The 14,643-nt window shown below is 45.2% G+C and overlaps 1 protein-coding gene across 1 annotated transcript in view; it reads left to right on the forward strand.

Moving 5' to 3' along the window:
* MARCHF10 (membrane associated ring-CH-type finger 10) overlaps positions 1-14,643 on the forward strand; it is a 101,717-nt gene that overhangs the window by 5,388 nt on the left and 81,686 nt on the right. The window contains exon 2 of the mRNA XM_037746023.1: positions 6,319-6,438. Coding sequence (XP_037601951.1) covers positions 6,319-6,438 — 120 coding nt within the window. The remainder of the gene's footprint in view (positions 1-6,318; positions 6,439-14,643) is intronic.

The raw sequence follows: 14,643 nt of genomic DNA on the forward strand, positions 1-14,643 counted from the left end.
AACAAGAGCGAAACTCCATCTCAAAAAAAAAAAAAGAATCAATTGCGTGATGTAGGCTGAGTGCAGCGGCTCACATCTGTAATCCCAGCACTTTGGGAGGCCGAGGCAGGTGGTGAATCATTTGAGGCCAGGAGTTCGAGACCAGCCTGGCCAACATGGCAAAACCCTGTCTTTAGTGAAAATACAAAAATTAGCTGGGTGTGGTGGTGCACACCCGTAATCCAGCTACTCAGGAGACTGAGGCAGGAGAATTCATTGAACTCGGGAGGCAGAGGTTGCAATGAGCTGAGATGACGCCACCGCACGCCAGCCTGGGTGACAGAGCAAGACTCTGTCTCAAAAAAAGGATGAATTGCATGATGTTAGTGACCCCTCAATAACTCAACCCATAGATAACCCATGTGTATTTAGATAATTCACTAAGGTAACTACTTTGTGGTGGGTGGATATTGGTACCCTGGATCATCAATGAACTTGGCCAGTTACTTCCTATGGAAATCCCAGCTTTTCCTCCAGGTCCAGTGTGACTAGGGATTCCCCATTTCAGGGCATACAGATAGTGTAAGACCTAATAGCTAGACACGAATCCCAAATCACATGCATTTGGCATGTATCCCTTCCTGTACTTGACTCGCCTTTAATGAACTGGCTGAGAATGAAGGCTTTAGAAACCTGTTGTGTAAACCATTCCTGCTACAGCCTAAAATATGCTAAGTGTTGGTATGCACCAAATTCTCAGTGCCTTTGCAGGTCTGTGTGCTAGCAGCAAGAGAGGAGGGCTAAACCCACCCGGAGTTATTTTGATACTGCTCCTTTCAGTGGTTGGGTGGGACCCTTTTGAGAAAACAAGAGGAAATAAACATCTATTTGGCATATTGCATGCTATTTCAGAATCTGGTAACTAGCATATAATTATATGCCATCTCAGAATTTGGCTCTATTTCTTCAAGGATTTTCATGCTGCCTAGCTTTTTTTTTTTTTTTTTTTTTTTGGTCAAATGTGTTTATGTAACCAGAGGCAGAATTTAGCCATTAATGTCCATTGGAAAGCTGAAGGCCAAGATTACACTTGGCATTTCAGAATGATTTTCTGTAATCTATTTAGTGTGTTCAAATTGGTTTCATTTCATGTCACTTATTCATCTTGATTCTTTCAAGTGCAAATCAGACAACTAAATATCTCAATAGAAACGTGTTCAAGGACATGATAGGTGACTTTACAGCTGGTGGTGAGAGTTCAGAGTTGTCCACTCATAGAGCTGGAATGGGGATAAATCAACTTCCCTCTCCATAAGGACGGAGGTGGGGGATTCTCCTCCTGGCTTACCTTTGAGTGTTGCTCCACCCTTCACAGCCAAAACAGGAAACTAAGCTAGATGCAGGGGAATACTCTGTCAAACTGTTTTTATGCCTTTGATTTCTTGACCTCGTAAAGTTGATGAACTTTAATAATGTCACCAAGGACAATTAAAACGCCAAACTCTGGGGTATGCAAGTCAGCTCACAAGAACAACAGCAAAAAACAACCAACTGAAGGAAGTGGCAACTCCCACTTCCCAAAATGCGTCCTGAGATAGAGGAACAGATGCCATTCTGGATGGAGATGTAAAGTCAGGTTGTGGTTCTGATGGCTTTATATCAGCATTATGAGGCTGGGAAGTGTTCCTGGGGCACATGGCTTCTGAAGTCACATAATGATGGATGACAATGAAAGAAACAAAAGGAACTTTGAGCACAAGTGTAGACTCAGAGAGCCGTAATGCCGAAGAGAAGTGGTTTCATTGTGACCCTGAAGGACTGAAGCAGGAGCTGCTCGGTTGGTTGGCTGGCTGGGGGTTAGGAAACAGGCCTCTACTTACAGGGCAGAAAAACAAGGATGAACCTCAGGACTAGACAGAAAGATTCTTTCTTCTTCTGCAGCCAACATCAGAGTCACATGCTTTGGCAAAGGCTGACTTTAGAAATATTAATAGAAGTAAACCAGGAAATGGGATTGAGAACAGCAATTAAAAGGCTATGGCAGCTGCTGGTGGTGATAGGCGTGGTAGTGGTGGTGGAGGTGGCGGTGGTAATGGTGGAGAGGTGAGGTGAGTGGTGGGGGGTTGGGAGGTGATGTGGGGGTGGTTGGGGTGGTGGTGGTGGTTATGGAAGTGGTGATCGTGTTGGTGGTGGTGGTAGCAGTGGTTACGGAGATGGTGGTGGAGATGGCAGTGATGGTGGTGGTGGTGGTGATGGAGGTGGCAGTGGTAATGGTGGGGAGGTGAGATGGGCTGTGGGGGTTGGGGTGACGTGGGGGCGGTTGGGGTGGTGATAGTGGTGGATGGAGGTGGTAGTTATAGAGATGGTGGTGGGGTTGGGGTGACGTGGGGGCGGTTGGGGTGGTGATAGTGGTGGATGGAGGTGGTAGTTATAGAGATGGTGGTGGGGTTGGGGTGACGTGGGGGGGTTGGGGTGGTGATAGTGGTGGATGGAGGTGGTAGTGATGGAGATGGTGGTGGGGTTGGGGTGACGTGGGGGTGGTTGGGGTGGTGATAGTGGTGGTGGTGGAGGTGGTAGTGATGGAGATGGTGGTGGAAATGGTAGTGATTGAGGTGGTGGTGGGGGTGATGGCCCTGGCGGTGGTAATGGGGAGGTGAAATGGGTGGTGGGGTTTGGGGTGATGTGGAGGTGGCTGGGGTGGTGGTGGTTATGGAATTGGTGATGGAAATTGCAGTGATGGAAGGGGTGGGGATAGTAGTGATGGAGATGGTAGTGGTCATAGTGTTGGTGGTGGTAAACACCTTTGATTGAACACTCCCCAGGGGCTAGCCGCTATTAACATATCACCAACTGTATGCCTTATTGGTATTAACATATCAACAATCTGCAGCGTCCTCTTAGAGATGAGGAAAGCAAGAGTCATGGCTTTAGTCAGCTCGCACAAGGTCACGACGGTAGAAAGTGGCAGAGCTGGGGATTGTCATATTTACCAGGATTGAGTTACAATGAGTCACGAAACCCACGTCATCCCCCACAGACGCTGATGCACATTCTGCATTTTGCTCCCACAGTGGTAGCTTCTGCGCAGAAGGCGGCCCAACTGCGTACACTGTAGTCAGGGGGACGCACTGTGGGGGTGGGGGTCAACACCAGTGGAGAAGGGCAGAAAGAAGCCCTGATTCTCCAGAAGGAAGAAATTAAAAGTTACCTGAAGCCTTCAATTTCAAGACTGCCCTCGACCAGTTTTGCCACATGATCAGAGACTTATTTATAGCCATCCGAATCCTGACACGTGCAATTGAAAGGGGAGAATAGTTTTAAAGTCCAGGGTAAGGGAAGCCACTGGTAGTTATGAATTACAAATCCATTCCTCTCCTGACCGACGGATTCCGTCCTCCCTTGCCCAGTCACCTTAGGGCCTACCCCAACCCCACCTACCCCGCCGTGCAAAAACAACATCAACAGCTGACAAAAAAACATTCACAATTACAAATACAAAGAAAACCAGCCGTTGGCAGGGAATAAGGCAAGCTTCTTGCTGCTTCTAGGACTGTAAGTCTGGATATTTGCTCTGCCCCTGTGTTCCTTCTCAGCAAAGCTATAACTTTGAGAGGATTGATTTTTGATTTACACAGAAGGATTGCTTGGCTCTGTCAAGATAAAAGTTTAAGTACCTGCCTTGCCGCTGATTTGCTCTCCTCTCTGTAAGAAGAGGAACGAGGAACTAGAGGGAAAAAAATTTTTTTTCCAACTTTGCAAACCAATCTATTCCTCCTCCCCTTTTGGTAAAGAAATATTTAAGTCGTATGCATTCTTGGAGAGAATTTTCAAAAAACACTCAGCCCACAAGAATTCTGTTCATCCCACAAAATCTGCCTTGGTCCTGCGTGCATTTGCTAACACTGCCTCCTCCACTTTCAGCCCATCAGCATTTTCTTCTTTTGCCTTTAATACCAGTAGGTTAGGACGGCACAGACATCTGCCCCTCTAGGAAACAACGCTCCATGCAGTGCTCTTTTCAAACACAGGCTCCCATGTGAAGTCCTTGTAAAAGGAATAGAACACACACACAAAAAAGGCGCATGTTCAGCTGAGCTTCATTCATTAAGGTCTCCAGCCAACTCCTTTTAGGCTACCTCGGTTTCTCTGTGATTTGGTGTTGTTTGTTTGTTTCATTTCACTTATTTATTATGGTTACTGTCTAGTGTTCTTTGGTTTTTCTTGTTTAAATTATTAAAACAAACAGCATCCATTGTTTATTATGACTTACTGTCTACGTGGCATAGTTTCTGAAAATGAGATTAACTGTGGGACAGGATGTTGTCCCTTCCCAAGCAAGCTGGAGTGAAACTGCATCTTTCTCCCCAGAATCTAGGATTCTACCTCCTGCAGGTGACCACTTGGGCTGCTGTGATGAGCCCTGAGGCCAAGGTGTCACCCGCAGTTCAGACGTAAAGTGTGGTGACTAACTGTTCCAATTCCAAGGGGTAAATGTTTTCTTAGTGCCGGGTCATTTCTATTCTTAACCTTACAGCATAATGCTGGGCTTACTCATGGCGTGAAATTCTGGTAAGTCCCACTACATCACGGAAGGAGATGCTTTTTCTAACCAAGGGGGTGAAACGTGCAGAAGGAATCTTTCCTTTCTCAACCCAGCCAGGAAGGGGCAGATGTTAGGCCTAGTTTAGAAACTATTGTTGGGTCTGTACTTCAAATTCATTTTCTGCGACAGTAGATAATTTGGCCCTGGCAAGGCAAAGTTGAATTGGGTCACTGGATCTACAAGTATAGAAACACTCCAAAGATGTTTTGCCGGGCCGGGTGTGGTGGCTCATGCCTGTAACCTCAGCACTTTAGGAGGCTGAGGTGGGCGGATCACCAAAGGTCAGGAGTTCAAGTCCAGCCTGGCCAACGTGGCAAAATCCTGTCTCTACTAAAAATACAAAAATTGTCTGGGCATGGTGGTGGGCATGGTGGTGGGCGCCGGCTGCGGCAGGAGAATCACTTGAACCCAGGAGGCAGAGGTTGCAATGAGCCAAGATCTAGCCTGGGTGACAGAGTAAGACTGTATCTCGGAAAAAAGAAAAAAAGTTTTACTATTTTGAGGTATTTAAAATAAAATCAGTTGCAATTTTCATAGTACATGATATCCTCAGGTTTGTTTAGTCCTAGTACTGTAGGAGAAATATTTTGGTACCAGATTTTATTTTAATTTTGTTAAGAAAAGTGGGGAATTATTTTCATTGGTAATTTTAGTTTTCTTATTTTGTACTTAGGGATTGATATTTTCCTCCAAAGCAAAAATGCAATTTGACTAAAATTATTAATTTTTGGAGACAGAATCTCACTCTGTCACCCAGGCTGGAGTGTAGTGACATGATCTTGGCTCTCTGCAACCTCCGCCTCTCAGGTTCAAACAATTCTCATGCCTCAGCCTCCCAAGTAGCTGGGATTACAGGTGTGCACCACCACAACTAATTTTTATGTTTTTAGTAGAAACAGGGTTTCACCATGTTAGCCAGGCTTGTCTTGAACTCCTGGCCTCAAGTGATCCACCTGCCTCAGCGTCCCAAAGTGCTGGGATTACAGGCATGAGCAAATGCGCCGGCTGCAATTCAACTAAAATTAAATGCTGGATGCTGGGGGATTCAAAGATAAGAGGTTGTCCTTACTCTCATGGTTCTCAGTGATCACCAGGAGAAACAGGCTCAAAAACACAAACAACAACCTACAATAGGAAAAAAAAATGTATAATTCAAGCTTAAATTAATACGCATTGCAACTCTGGCAATTAATCTGGCCTGGAGAAGAGAAGGCAGAGAAAACTAAAGAGAAGCAAGGCCACAGGAGCAGGTTGTTAATAGATCAGCAGGATTGGCCAAGAGAGCATCTAACAGAGGAGATTCCAAGTGCAGGGAACAGCACGTGCTCTGACATTGACAATTCTCATCCCGCAACTAGGGTGTCATCTCCAGGGTCACAGTAAAATGGAGGTGGGAAGGGGAAGGAGCCATGAAGAGAATGAGACCAGGAGAAATTCACAAGGTGTTAACAGGTGCTACCTTTGTAGAGAAGGCAACAGTTGGGTACTTTCTTGACAAAATGCCTCTCACTGTGTTTATTGTTTGAATTTATTAGAGCAATGGCTAATATGCCTGACCCGGCATTTTAAGCAAAGGGAAGAGTGATACCTGGTCTTTATACTTGGTAAGAGATATTTGATGAACACCTGGAGATGTGTATCATTCATTTCATGCTCCTCACCATTGGAATTAAGCATAGAGTTACCCAAGCTTGCCGTGGTCCTAAGACAAGCATTTTGTTGTTGTTGTTCTCCAGGCTTGTTTGAGACGACAGGAATACAGACGAGACCCAAATGAGAAGAAACGAGATCAGTTTTGGATGCAAGAGACAAGTTTTGAGAGATCCCGGTTTTCTAGTGCGTCATCTTCCAAACAGGTATGAGAATTCTGGGAGATAGTCTCCTGCTGCTGGGGTGGGTGTGTGTGTGTGTGTGTGTGTGTGTGTGTGTGTGTCTGTCTGTCTTAAGAAAAAGCTGACTCAAAAAGGAGATGTAGAACCCCAGGGGCAGGACAGGGCAAGCTAGGGGCAGGAAGGAACCCAGGGCTGGGAGCTCCCTTCCTAGACAGCACCTCTGTGGCTCCCAGCTCTGCAGTCTTCACACTTCACTGTGGTTGGGCCTCACTCTTCTTTCCTGTAGATAAAGGTCCTGACACAGATGGTCTGTGAGACACCATCCAGATGAGAAACGCTGCAACTCTGTAAGAGTTGGAGGCACTGGGCCTTCTCAAGCACAGCATCATCTCTGTGGCATATGGTCTAGCTTGACGCATGATTGGACCTAGTTTTTATTTCTGATGAAGGAAGACAGTAAAATGTGGTAATAACCATATCATGTAATAATTGGTAATTGTTTAAATACTTTTGCCTAGAATGATATAGCAATATGATAACAGACTATAACAATATGATCATAAAATATTTTTGCCTAGAATGATACAATAACAATATGATTATAATAATATGATGATGATGATTCATAATAGCATCATGATAATAATAATTATGTGGTTACCATTATTTCAGTGCTTGCTACCTTCCAGGCACTATGCTAAACACTTTATACATATTAGCTTATTTAATTCTCATAAATGTATGTATCTACCATATCTATCTATCTATCTATCTATCTATCTATCTATCCATCTTTGCCCTGTTTTACAGATGAAAAAACTGGGCCTTAGAGAAGTTACAATACTTTACCTAAGATTTCACAGCCAGTGTGTGTTACAGATTCCATTCTAGGCAGTCTGACCCCAGAGGAGGTCCTCTGAATTGCTAAACTGTATGATCATAGTTCATGTTTAAGATCTTCTCTAAGAATTTTACTTATCCTAGGTAAGACCTCAATACCACAAGCTGTATTCAACACTGATTGTTAGCATGGTGAATTGATTTAAGATGAGTAATATGCCTTTTATGAATTCCTATTTAATATTTTATGCCTGAAATATACTCTAGAGGAAGGACTCCCTCTTTCCTATCAGTGGTGTGAATCCTGAGGTAGATCCTGAATACATGATATCAATCCAGTTCTTGTTGGGACTTCTTTTTTAATCCAGCATGTTGACACTGCGGTTATTTAATGTTCAAAGGACACCTTAAAAACATCAGTGATTGATGTTTATAGATGTAGATGTATCCCCGGGAGAGAGCTATGCTCTCTATTAAGGAATATAAAATCACGCAATAAAATATTTCACCGAGAATCTGAAGGTGAAAGAGACTATCTCACAATATTGCAAGCACCAAGAACAGGTCACCTGGATCTTTTCTGGTTAGTCAAAGACTAAATATGCCTGCTGATTAAACTTATGGAGTGAGATTAATTCAAAACTTAAATCTAGTTTGGCTAGAACAACACATTTTTAGGATTAAGATAAATTCTCATATTTTTACACTCAGAAATAAAATCAAGGACAGATAAGAAAATATAATTTAAGTCAAACAGTAGCATGTAGCAATCTTCCCGGATGGGAATTGCTAAACAAGTGGGCAGCTGGGTTCCTCTGCAGGGAACTTTCAGGCAGAGGCTCACGTGCAGTCACAGCCATTTTACGTGCAATAGTCATACATTTGGGATATTCAGGATTTGAAGTTGTATATTCCTTTTCACACTTAAGCTTATGTGACAAGCTGGTGTCAGATTCCTATAGTTTTCTTCTTCCTGCTATGCAAATTATGCATTTTTTTTTTTTTTTCTGAAATGGAGTTTCATTCTGTCTCCCAGACTGGAGGCAGTGGCATGATCTTGGCTCTCTGCAACCTCTGCCTTCCAGGCTCAAGCGATTCTCCTGCCTCAGCCTCCCGAGTAGCTGGGACTACAGGCATGTGCCATCACGCCCGGCTAATTTTTTGTATTTTTAGTAGTGACAGGGTTTCACCATGTTAGCCAAGATGGTCTCGATCTCCTGATCCCATGATCCACCCGCCTCGGCTTCCCAAAGTGCTGAGATTACAGGCATGAGCCACTGCCCCTGGCCAAATTATGCATTCTGTAAACCATCATTGCAAAACACTCAGACTACTTCCACAAAAGGCCATGGTTGTTTATATAAAAGTATGTGAAATAGCTTCTATAATACAGATTATATGGATCTTATTTCCCAATAATTTTATTATTCACCCATACCCAACACAATAAAAAAAAAAAAAATGTGGTAAGACGCAAAACCTGGCGATTTTTCCTCTAAAAGATGAGGACAGGATATTTTATGTTTGCACTCTGACACTGTACCTCAGTATGTCAGAGAACAAGAAACATTGCTTACATAATCTCAATTTTCTCCAGATAATGATATCCCAAGGGTTTCAGCCATGATTGTACAAGCGTCCTCAAGGCCCCATCTTTTCTACCAAGAAAAGTGACACAATCAAAATTTTCCATGGTGAAATTCACCTCTGCTTTGCTCTCTTTGTTACAAATATTCTTTGGGGGAAACTGGAGGATTGCCTCTGGACACGAAAGCAGAGGAAGGGCAGGGTGAGAGGAAGTGTCGCTGAAGGCATCATTCCTCACAGCCATCCAGCTTGTGCTCTCATAGTGTCCATGCTGCCTGGCCCAGTCCTTCGAGTTGTGCTTGATATGAATGAAGCCAGAGATCTTTTATGAGACTCAAACCAGATCCAGGAAATCTTCAGCCCCCAGAATCATGGGTTGATTTGGAGATTCCCCTCCCAGTCTTGAACCCCTACCCCAATTTTTATTAAAAATGCAGTTGTTTAGGCACCAGGCGTGGTGGCTCACGCCTGTAATCCCAGCACTTTGGGAGGCTGAGGCAGGCAGATCACCTGAGGTCGGGAGTTCGAGACCAGCCTGACCAACATGGAGAAACCCTATCTCTACTAAAAATACCAAAAAAATTTAGCTGGGCGTGGCTAATAATCCCAGCTACTCGGGAGGCTGAGGCAGGAGAATCACTTGAACCTGGGAGATGGAGGTTGCGGTGAGCCAAGGTCATGCCATTGCAATCCAGCCTGGGCAACAAGAGTGAAAAAAAAATGCAGTTGTTTGCAAACCTTCAGAGTATAGGCTGTCCATCCTGAAGGGATAGAAAACTTATTCAACCTCTTCCCACAGGGTCCACAACTCCAGGCAGGTCCCGGAGCTAGTCTCCCAAGGGAAGCTGTGAATAAGAAGGCTGGCATGTCACCAAAGAGAACCAAGGCCAGACAGATCCAATGTCCAGAGCTCGGTATATTGAATGTTGCATCAGGCACTAGAGTTGCAAAAGATTCTCGGTCAATCAGAAAACGGCAGGAGAATGATACAGCTCAGTGAGACGGTGTAAATCCAAAGCCTTCCTCCCTAGGTGGAAATACCCCAAGTCTTTTCCTCCTAGAGACCTAAGCACCTGAAAAACTCGAAATAGCGTTTGCCTTTGATTTGTAAAGGCAGCTTCCTTCTCTGATTGAGTGGCTATTATGAAAGTGACTTGCTTAATCCGTGGAAATTTTTCCACTGTTCAGTCACTTCATGCATCTCACCACTACCAAATTTTGACACTTACATGGCAATTTTCATCACTTGTTAATTCCTTAACCCAGACTCCAATTGTCACAATTCTGATGAGCCTGGAACGAACAAGGCATTTACCATCAAATAATGGCTTCTGGGTCGAGGTATCCTTCCAGACAGGTGCATCAAGGTGGGCAGACCCTCAAACACACAGTTAACCTGCTTCATCCTCGCATAACCTCCTCACCACAACCAGTGGCTCTCACCGCTGGTTATGCAGCGGTTGGATTTCATCTAGGTCCAAGATGAAGCCATGCCTATCAAGCGTGTGCTGAGAGGTTCTTTAGAGTGGTACTTCCTAAATACATTTACATTCATGGCTTGGCATAGTAGAAAGCATTTATCAAGGGCCAGCTCTGCCCCTCGTTACAGCGTGAATTCAGGCAAACCACGTGCAAGCACTTCAGTTTCCCATCAAGGAGGTATTTACTATGCATATCTCGTGGGATCATTGTGGAAACGACGGAGACTCGTAATGACAGGCTAACGTTAGAGCACATTACACACTGCCTTGGTGTCCAAATATACTTGCAAGTGATGCTTAGACAGGTATTGGTGGATGAGAAGGTTTTGAAGCTTCTAGGATCCCTCAGCCCAGTCCCAGGCCACATTTCTAAAAGCCAACCTCATATAGCAACTTAATTTTAGACCTTTCCAGAGTTACATACAACGCTGTGAACTATTTTTGTTTTTGTTTGTTTTGAGGCGGAGTCTCGCTCTGTCGCCCAGACTAGAATGCAGTGGTGTGATCTTGGCTCATTGCAACCTTCACCTCCCAGGTTCAAGCAATTATCTTGCCTCAGCCTCCTGAGTAGCGGGGATTAAGGCAGGTGGATCACAAGGTGAGGAGTTCAAGACCAGCCAGGCCAAGATGGTGAAACCCCATCTCTACTAAAAATACAAAAAATTGGCCGGGTGTGGTGGCAGGCACCTGTAATCCCAGCTACTCAGGAGGCTGAGGTAGAGAATTGCTTGAAACCAGGAGGAGGTTGCAGTGAGCTGAGATCACGCCACTGCACTCCAGCCTAGGCATCAGAGTGAGACTCTGTCTCAAAAAAAAAAAAAAAAAAAAAAAAAAAAAAAAGAATGGAACTGTTTAATCAGATTGGAATTTAACAGGGAAATAAATAGTGGCTCTGCATAACCCACTAGAAAGTGGGTAATTTAATAGACTAAAAAGCAAAGCAGCTTCTGGATATAAGGAGAAAGCAATGCCCCTCCTTCCCAGGCACCCATGAGACAGCTGCTGGCCCAGAGGAGCTTGCTGTGATTGACAGAGGCACAGAAGGAATTTTGTCCTTGCGAACCTTCACAGAGAGGGGACAGGAGACTTGATTTCCCCATAGAAGATGATGAAAATGATTAATTGGCCCAGGACGTGGGGGGCGGCAAGCTTCTAAAAAGCAACACATCACAGGCTCTTCTCATCTTTCCAAGATCCTGTATCCTCGCCTGGAAAGGGTGTCGTTCCAAATGCACAAGCCTCAGGGACTGAGGCCACATTCTCACTGCGTTTACTTCATTGGGATGGAAGGTGGAGATCACTCTCAGTTTTTCAAGAGTGCCATTTCTCTGCTCGTAGAAATAAGATTCGAGTCCTTTCACTGTTGGCAACCGAGCAGCTAAATATTTAGATTCCAGGTCACCAGGACTCAAGGTTACATCGGAGGGAGGCGTAGGCAGCAAACCTGATACCGAGAAGCAGCTGGCGGTGCCCCAGGCCTGGCCTGGTGTGCTGTTCACATCAATGAAGTCACTTGACTCTCCCAGCAAGCAAGGTACACCTCCAGAGGAAGGCTGCTACCCAAGATAAACATTCTAATTGTTTTGTTCATGAGAATCCATACGAATTTTGGAGATTAACATAAAAAATTAAGACTTTTCAAGTAGACTGCAGTGGCTTAAAAAGTCCGAATGTCCAGCCATGCATGAGAGCAGCAAAGGTCTAAAACTGTGCCGTTTAATCCAGTGGCCACTACACATGTGTGACTTTTAAACCTTATATTTAAATTAATTAGAATTAAATGTACCGTGGAGATCCCTAGTGGCATTAGCCACATGTTATACACGCAAGAGCCACGTGTGGTCAGTGGCTGCCGTATCATTTTTTTTGTTTTTTGGGTTTTGTTTTTTTTTTCTCCCAGACAGAGTCTCTGTTGCCCAGGCTGGAGTGCAATGGCGAGATCTCGGCTCACTGCCACCTCCACTTCCCGGGTTTAAGCAATTCTCCTGCCTCAGCTTCCCGCTTAGCTGGGACTATGGGCATGCACCACCACACCCAGCTGATTTTGTATTTTTAGTAGAGACGGGGTTTCATCATGTTGGCTAGGACGGTCTCAAACTCCTGACCTCAGGTGATCTGCCTACCTTGGTCTTCCAAAGTGCTGGGATTACAGGTGTGAGCCCCTGTACTCAGCCGCCTGGCTGCCATATTGGACCATGCAGATCTAGGACACTTCGGTCACTACAGAAAGTTCTATGGCACAGCGCAGCCCCAGATTATGGTCAACCTCAAAAACAAAACAAGACCCCATGAGCCAGGAAGGGGTTTTGTTTCCCAGAAACCAACCCTGCATAATCCGTAGCACAATGCTTTGCATACTGTGGCTCCTAGCAAATATTACCTCTCTGGTGACTCATCTGTCCACACAGGCTAACTCGATTTGCATTTTATGTTTTTCTATGACCTACGTATATCTGCATGATTCCTTTCATTCCCTATTTATCCTGTCCGTGAAACCTTCAGCTTCTCCTCTTTCAAACGGCCTTGGGGAGACATCCTCCTATTAATCTGTCAATGTCAGCCCACTGACACCCTTAACCATGTCATGAAAGCAGCCACGGCTCAGGATGGGCATATGCGTTCCATGAGTCATGCTTTAATTTTCTCTAACTTCTGCTTGTCCATTGTCAGATTTCTGGTGAGTCGGGCCTCTCTTCTTTCTGGCCCCAGGCCTGTGTGCTGATGAGGCAGGTCGCGCACGCACACGCTGGTTCCCGCTGCCAGGGGGCCCCACCCTGGGAGGCTGTGAGTCACCCTTCACACCTGGCATGGTGTTCATCACAGCCTCCCTCTTGACTCTAGCTCGGATTCTGCGCCCTCGAGGTGCACTGGATAATAACGTAGCTCTGCACGCAGCCTCTGGAGCCTGAAATGCACGTCATGGAGAGAGAATGTGCAGCCCACGGTTTGACAAGTGCGGATCTGTGGGAATTTGCCTTTGTTTTCCATTTTAGCTGTGACTGTTCACCGTGGCAGGTCCCACAAGCCCCTCAGGCTCAAGGTGCTGACTACATCAGCATCTCCCCTCAAATTGTTTCCTCTTCCTGAATTTCTTATTTCTGCCCAAGTCAGAATTCTGGAAATTATCTTAGACTCCGCCTCCTCTTCCTTCTGCTCCTCCTCCTACTTCCAGAGATCAAACACTGAAGCCTGACTGTCTCCTCTCCTCTCCCTCGAATCTGTCCACCTTCACCTCCCTTTGCAGGGCCCTCTCTCTTCTTGTCTGGGTTTTTTTTTTTTTTTTCTTTTTTTTTTTTTTTTTTTTTAGACAGAATCCTGTTCTGTCATCCAAGGTGCAGTGCAGTGGCGTGATCTCAGCTCACTGCAACCACCACCTCCCGGGTTCAAGCAATTTGTGTGCCTCAGCCTCCCAAGTAGCTGGAACTACAGGCGTGTGCCACCACGCCCAGCTAATTTTTGTATTTTTAGTAAAGGCAGGGTTTCACCACATTAGCCAGGCTGGTCTTGAACTCCTGACCTTGTGATCCGCCCTCCTCAGCCTCCCAAAGGGCTGGGATTTGTCTGGATTATTGTCATTTCCCTAATGATTTTGTCTTTACCTTTCCCCTTACAGGCAGTCTTCCAGGCTGCTGTGAGAGAGATAGATCCTCTAGGATCAAATTGGATCACAACACTCCTTTATTAAATATTCCTGAGTGGTTTCCCATTGTCTTTGTGATCAAGTTGAAACACCTTCGCACGGTACCCAAGGCCCTTGTGCGCCTGACCCCTGCGTGCCTCCTGAGTTCATCTGACCAACCTCTGTGCACCCTCAACTCTGAGGGCACCTCCTCTGAGAAAAGTTTCTAGAGCTTCTCCTGGGGGTCGGTTGGCTTTCTCTTGTCCTTTCTTTGTATTCTTAGAACACCCTCTGGGCTCATCCCACCATGGGGTACATCTTTCTATCTGCCTCCTCCCTTAGGCTGGGAGCTATTCAAAAGAGGAGGCACTGTGTGATTATATTCCCAATGCCTAGCACATATAGGAGCCCAGTGTATATTTGATGACTAAGTTGTGATGCAGGGCAGGCGAGCCCCAACATTGGGACTTAGCCCAGAAGAGGCCTTGGCTTTGCCGAGGAAAGTGTTGAAGTGTGAACCGGTGGCGTTTAGACAGCAATTGTGATTGAAGTGGTGGTGTTCAGCAGCGGAGGAACTGCTCCCTGTGGACTGACTACCCCATAGGCAGTGTGCCCAGAGTGGCAGCCCAGGGCTGTTTTGAAGTCATATTTATACCTACTTTTCTTTTCTTTTTTTTTTTTTTTTTTTTTTTTTTTTTTTTT

This window comes from Cebus imitator, unplaced genomic scaffold (assembly GCF_001604975.1).
Source record: "Cebus imitator isolate Cc_AM_T3 unplaced genomic scaffold, Cebus_imitator-1.0 Scaffold217, whole genome shotgun sequence".
NCBI lineage: Eukaryota > Metazoa > Chordata > Mammalia > Primates > Cebidae > Cebus > Cebus imitator.